General features: G+C 43.4%; 1 protein-coding gene across 1 annotated transcript; it reads left to right on the top strand.

Moving 5' to 3' along the window:
* Positions 1 to 1,092: 1,092 nt before the first annotated feature.
* On the top strand, positions 1,093 to 3,479 carry LOC138664079 (uncharacterized). Its single transcript, XM_069750510.1, has 2 exons — positions 1,093 to 2,494; positions 3,312 to 3,479. The coding sequence occupies exons 1-2, from the start codon at positions 1,094 to 1,096 to the stop codon at positions 3,327 to 3,329; spliced, it is 1,419 nt and encodes a 472-aa protein (XP_069606611.1). The 5' UTR covers position 1,093; the 3' UTR covers positions 3,330 to 3,479.
* The last annotated feature ends 3,649 nt before the right edge of the window (positions 3,480 to 7,128 follow it).

The raw sequence follows: 7,128 nt of genomic DNA on the forward strand, positions 1-7,128 counted from the left end.
ATGCTTAAAACTGGGGATTGGGGATTAATTGTATTAACCTGGGTAGTGCATTCCAAAGAATTGGCTCAGCATGTGAAAAGTCTTGGAGACAGAAGTGGGGGGTCTGATTATTGAGGATGCTAACCTCAGGTCAATAGCAGAACAGAGAGCACGGGTAGAGTGGTAGACTAAGACCAGGGAGGAGATGTAGGGTGGTGCTGAGCCATTGAGTGATTTGTGGATGAGGGTAATAGTTTTGTTTTCTGGAGTGGATGGGTAACCAGTGTAATGACTGGCACAAGGTAGAGGCATCAGTATAAGGATTGGTGAGGAATATGATCCTGCCTGCAGCATTCAGGACAGATTGGAGAGGGGAGAGTTTGGTAAGCGGGAGGCCGATTAGTAGAGAGTTACAATGTCCACATGAGAATGAATGCGTAAAACAGTAAGAGTTTTTGCAGAGTCGAAATTAAGAAAAGGGTGAATTCTAGAAATGTTTTTGAGATGCAGATAAGAAGAGCGAGCCAGTGATCGGATGTGGGGGGTGAATGAAAGCTTGGAATCAAGTATGACCCCGAGGCAGCGGGCATGTTTCTTGGGAGTAATGGTGGAACCACACACGGAGATGGCAATGTCAAGCAAAGGTAGGTTAGTAGATGGAGAGAACAAAAGGAGTCCAGTTTTTGACAGGTTCAGTTTCAGTTAGAGGGAGGACATTATATTAGAGATAGCGGTAAGAAAATTACTGGTGTTTTCTAAAAAGGCAGCGTGATATCAGGAGAAGTGTCATCAGCATAGAGATGGTACTGGAAACCGAATCTACTGATTGTTTGTTCAATAGGGGCAGTATACAAAGAGAATTAACCTCTCCACACATATATTGACAAAAGATCAGGAGAGTGTTTTGCAAAAGGGTCTGAGCTTTTCCCCATCTTCTACCATAGATCCGTTCACAACAATAAAGGACTTACATTTATTCTCCAGAAAACTTATCCTCAAAAAATTACATCATAAGGATTCAGAGGGAACAACGACCGACACTGAGGAACAAGAGGCCCTGGAGGCATTGGTGTCACTCCTTGATGAAAATGTTACCAATCCAAGTAAGTTCCCTATGGCTCTCATAAATAAATCAACCAAATTTCCCCCGCTCACCATGGTTCCAGCCATAGATACCTTTACTAAAATGGTCACAACCGACATAGAAGGCATGAGATCGAAACCGAGAGGAGGTGCCAAAGATAATCTTACTAACAAGGAGAGGGTAGCTTTGAGGGAGTTGTGCCTTTGGGATGATGTTGTCTTCAAAAATGCGGATAAAGGCGGCAATGTAGTAATCTGGCCTAATCAGATGTATGAGATGCAAGCAGACAAATTGCTGCAAAATACTCAAGAATATAAACAACTTACATACAATCCTATGAGTAGGTTCAAGGAGGAATTGATTGATATACTTACCGTGGCATATGAAGGCAACATCATCCCGAAAAAACTATTAGAGGTATACACCAAGCTGCATCCCAGATTGGCAACTCTATATTTAGTACCTAAGGTCCACAAAAATGCTGCTGACCCGCCTGGGAGACCAATAGTGGCCGCAAATGAAGGGCTGTGCGAGATTATATGTGATATAGTGGAGTATTATCTCAAGCCTCTAGTGACACAACTCCCCTCGTATATCAAAGATACCAATGCCGCCCTGGGACATTTAGAGAACATCCAACTCACAGATGATATGATCTTAGTCACGGCCGATGTAGAGGCACTGTATTCATGTATTAAACACTCTGATGGGCTACAGGCGGTGGAAAAATATCTCATGCAAAGTAACATGGAACAGGATATGTCAGAGTTTATTCTTATACTACTCAAATTTATTCTGACACACAATGTCTTCATGTTTGCAGGGAAGATCTTTTTGCAATTACAGGGCACAGCGATGGGGGCCTCTTGTGCCCCCTCGTACGCCAATTTATTCATGGGAGCATGGGAATGGTCAATATTCCAGGAAAATGAGATCCAGGGTATGGAGCGAATCCATAACTGGATTCGCTTCATTGATGATATTCTGTTCATCTGGGAAGGTCCAATAGAAGAGCTTAATATCCTCATGAACAGGTTGAATCAAAATGATAAAAACATTAAGTTAACATATAAATACGGACGAGAAATTGACTTCTTGGATCTACTTATCACCACTCTACCGGATGGGCATTTATCCACTACTGTATATCGCAAACCGACAGCGACGAACTCATTATTACATGCATCTTCCTTGCACCCCAGGTCTACCACCAACAGTATACCCATTGGGCAATTCTTACGCATCAAAAGGATCTGCTCAGAGGAGGCACAATTTGAAGCTCAATCTAGAGCTCTTAGGGAAAGATTTCAAGACAGAGGGTACAATCGTCGGGCCATACAAAAGGGGTATTGGAGAGCAAAGAATATCCCCAGGCAACAACTATTACACAAGAATCAACCTGCTTCAAGGAAAACAGAACAGGATAACCAGGTAAGGTTCATTACCAATTTCAGTAATGAATGGTATGAACTACGTAACATAATTCAAAAACACTGGAGGATCCTGTTTACGGACCCGACCCTTAGAAAAATCTTGCCGGAGCGTCCTTCTCTTGTGGCAAAAAGAGCCCCTAGCCTTAGGGATTTGCTGGTGCATAGTGCATATGATCCCAAAAGTGCTGCCAAGGAAAAGAGGGGTGCTATGAGGAGGGGATTTTTTCCATGTGGCATTTGCAAGGGGTGTGCGAATATGAAAAAAAGCACCACTTTTAAAAATCATGATGGCACAAGAGTCTATGACATCAGAGCATATATTACCTGTTCATCAAAGGGAATCATTTATTATGCTGAGTGCCCGTGTGGCAAAATCTATATTGGAATGACCAGCCGGGAACTTAAAGTCAGGGTGCGAGAACACTGCCTAGACATAGACAAAGCCAAAACTGTCCTTGAAGATGCCACATTGAAAACCCTCCCCAGGCACTTCAAGCGATATCACCAGTGCAACTCTAGATTATTATCTGTTAAGGGTATCGATATGCTTGATTTGGGATGCCGAGGGGGCGATATGGGCAAGCGATTAGCGAAAAAAGAGTGTCAGTGGATTTATAGGTTGGGTACAGTAGTCCCACAGGGCCTTAATGAAAACTCGGGCTTTGGTGCATTTTTGTAGTTATACATGTTATTGATTTAGAGGTAGTTAGTTAGGCAGGGGGTTATGCGCTATATTTATTTTAGCTCATTCTCTGTAGGAGTTAATGTTGTTTTGTTGGCTTTTATTCATTCCTGTTTTTATTGTTCTATCGTAGTACATTTTCTACTTCTGAGATGACCATCATGGTACCAGTAATTTTGTTTTGGACAATAGGAAGTGAGAGGACCACCGGTATATACGTCAGAAGATTACCATGAAGACTACCATGAAGAACAATGTTCGGCGACTATTTAGACCTTTCTCATATTATGTGTATGTGGGAATAGGGAGGGTTTATTTTATTTTATTTTGTTTAGTATTTATGTGGATATTATATGTCCATTGTCTTATTGTTGTTCTCAAAGGGGGAGGGGGAGGGGACGAGGTAACTGCATTTGTACCACAGATATACACTGTGTTTTGCAGATAGTGTATACATAGGGTATTGTTTGTCTTTTTATTTTATGTCTGCACACCTGCACATTAGGTCCGTAATTAGTGGGCCCTTGTGTGGAGGTCACATTGTGGGCAGTCTATCAAAATAGGGATTCCACTATAGACAATTCACTATTATACTGGGCACATGTGGTATGTATAGTACCTCACCTTTTTTTATGAAGTAGTGGGATGCTGGTCATTCCCCCCTCTTTTATAGAGGTATGCTACACTTTTATTATTATATTATATTATCTGTTAATAGAACACCTATTTAGGCACTATATATAATAATTATTATACTTTGTCACTAATTACTTTTTTATATCCGTTTTTTTAGTTATATTGACATTTTATGTCTATGCGGGCTTCCCCGTCTCTTTCCCCCTCATGTTTTTGGTTTGTCTCCCTTTTGGACCTTTACCTTTTATTCCCTCTAGTCCCCCTTATCATTTGGTGGCTGAGCGCTTATGTGGATCACAGACCTGTGGAGAGCGGTGAACGGTCGCTAGGGAAACGAGGACGCAGTGTCGCACTTACCAACGACCTGCATCTTCCGATCCCATGACCGTGATCCAGCCCTCCATTGGATACGGGATTCTGTAGATCTGCGCAAGCGCCACAAGAGTTGCCTCCAACATAACATCCGGAGCGCACATGAAGGGACTTCCGGTCTCCGTACAGGGAGCTCATATGATAGGATTTCCGGGGTTCCGTACACTGATGCGCCGTGACACCGTTTTTAGGTGCCGGCGCTCTATATGCTAATCACCATATTTTATTTGTGTACGACCACACCCGCACAAGTGGAACTTCCGGTTTCCGCACACTGATGCGCGGCGATACCTCATAGAGGCGCCGGCACACCATTAGTGAGTCATCACATGTCAGCTGTTAGTAGTTGTTCATTAATACCGGGCCCAATCACTTTATCGCCTATTGTATTTAAGCCGGCTAATCCCCTGCCCTGACACGCCTCCTGAAGAAGCAGTGTGAAACGCGCGTCGGGGCAGAGGGACGCCGCGGCTTATCCCCATTGGACTGACTATCAGGTATATTTTAGATATTTACATCTTAATGCCTTTGTAGGGTCATCTTTGTCTTGTTTGGTCATATAACTAGGAGACATAGCGTTCAAGCCTCTCCTATATGTATATATGATAAACTAAAAACCATACAGATATCTTACCGTTTACATGTTTATAAAGCTATGTATGATGTTTCAGTATTATTAGAAGTCGACCAGTTCATATGTTAGAGATAAGCCTATGGCAGATCCATCCCTCGTTCTTTGGTTCCAGCACCTTCCTTACTAGTAGAAACTTGTTGTTTTTAACATCATATAATAAATATTGTTTTTATTTTGTACCATGGTCGGGGTCATTTCATTTACTGATCACGCCGGTGTGTAAAGAGAAGAGGGGGCCTAGAACTCATCCTTGACAAACCCCAACAGTAAGGGGAAGGTGAGAGGAGGAGGAACCAGCAAAAGGTACAGAGAAAGAGCAGTCAGAGAGATAGGAAGGGAACCAGAAGAGAACGGTGTCCTTGAGGCCGAAGGAGTGTAGCATAGTGAGGAGGAGCTGATGATCCACAGTATCAAGTGCTGCAGAGAGATCCAAGAGAATTAGCATGGAGTAGTGACCATTAGATTTAACTGTTAGTAGATCATTAGAGACTTTAGTGAGGGCAGTTTCAGTAGAGTGTAAAGAGTGGAAACCAGATTGAAGAGGGTCGAAAAGAGAGTTATCTGAGAGATAGCGGATAAGACGTGAGTGGACCAGACGTTCGAGGAGTTTAGAGATGAAGGGAAGATTAGAGACAGGTCTATAATTAGCGGCACAGTTTTGGTCAAGGGATGGTTTTTTAAGTAATGGATGTATGATGGCATGCTTAAATGAGGAGGGAATGATACCGGAAGAGAGAGAAAGGTTAAATATTTTTGTTAGGTGAGAGGTGACAGCAGGGGAAAGGGACTGGAGGAGATGTGACGGAATGAGGTCACTGGTGCAAGTGGTCGGGCGAGAAGATGCAAGGAGCCTGACTACTTCTTCTATAACTGATTCAAAGTTAGAGAGTGAACTAGATGCAGTGGGGGAGGGAGGACAGTGCATGGTATGAAGGGATTGGGAGATAATTTCCTGTCGAACGTGGTCAATTTTTTCTTTGAAGTAATTCGCCAGATAGTCAGCGTGGAGATCCGTGGTTGAGGCCTGCACTCTTGGGTTGGGGGTGACCTGAGCAGGATGGCAGTTCTTGATAGAGAATGAAAGAAGGTTGTGGTCAGAGAGCAGGAGAGGGGAGTTTGTGAAATCATCCACTGAGCAAAGCTGGAAAAAGGCCAAGTCGAGGGAGTTTCCGTCTTCATGCGTTGGAGAGTTAGTATGCTGTGAGAGGCCGAAAGAGGAGGTTAGAGATAAAAGGAGAGAAGCAGATGGGGAGAGGGGAAAAGCAATGGGGATGTTGAAATCACCCATGATGAGGGTGGTGATGTCACAGGAGAGAAAATGTGGAAGCCAGGTGTCAAAGTGATCCAGGAGCTGATGAGAGAGGCCCCTCGCATGGAGAAGGGGATTTAGAGTCTGACAGCATGGGCTTCAAAAGAAAGGGAGACAAGTGAGGGTACTGGGGGGATAACTTGGAAGGTACATTTGGTTGATAGGAGCAGACCAACGCCTCCACTTGCTCTGTTGTCTGATCTTAGGGTATGAGAAAAGTGTAGTCCACTATATGAAAGAGCAGCAGTGGTGGTGTCTGACTGCTGGATCCAGGTTTCAGCAAGAGCCAGGAGGTTAAGAGAATTAGAAAGGAAGAAGTCATGGATGAAAGGGAGTTTATTACACACAGAGCGAGAATTCCAAAGGGCACAATTGAAAGAGGCAGAAGGCATGCAGGGAATATTAATAAGGTTAGAGGGGTTTCTGAGTGTAGCAGTTGAGAGGTTAAACTTGCTATAACATGGGGGGCCGGGGTTGGGGGACATGTCTCCTGCAACTAGGAGGAGGATAGAGTGAGCAGATGGTGATTTGTGAGAGCGTCTCTTGTGTTGGATGGTGGGACTGAATGGGTCTAGTAAGTTCAATAGCTATATACCAAAACAAATGCTAAGATGGCTAACAAATCTAGATACATGCAGGACTCAATGCCGGAGAAAGAATGAGTTAGGTACCATTCAGGTTGCTTGCTGACATTGAATGGAGTGAAAAGACATGCAAGGTAGTTCAGTTCATAGGGTGAATGATATGATTACCATTCAGGTTGCTTGCTGACACTGAATGGAGTGAAAAGACATGCAAGGTAGTTCAGTTCAGAGGTTGAATGATATGATTACCATTCAGGTTGCTTGCTGACATTGAATGGAGTGAAAAGACATGCATGGTAGTTCAGTTCAGAGGTTGAATGATATGATTAGCTGTATGAAGAGAATAGAGATGTGCGTTAGATTCATCCGTGTTGTACCTGCCAGTACTTTGATAAATGTACTTCGGTTAATTGTG

The sequence above is a fragment of the Ranitomeya imitator genome, chromosome 2 (genome assembly GCF_032444005.1).
Source record: "Ranitomeya imitator isolate aRanImi1 chromosome 2, aRanImi1.pri, whole genome shotgun sequence".
NCBI lineage: Eukaryota > Metazoa > Chordata > Amphibia > Anura > Dendrobatidae > Ranitomeya > Ranitomeya imitator.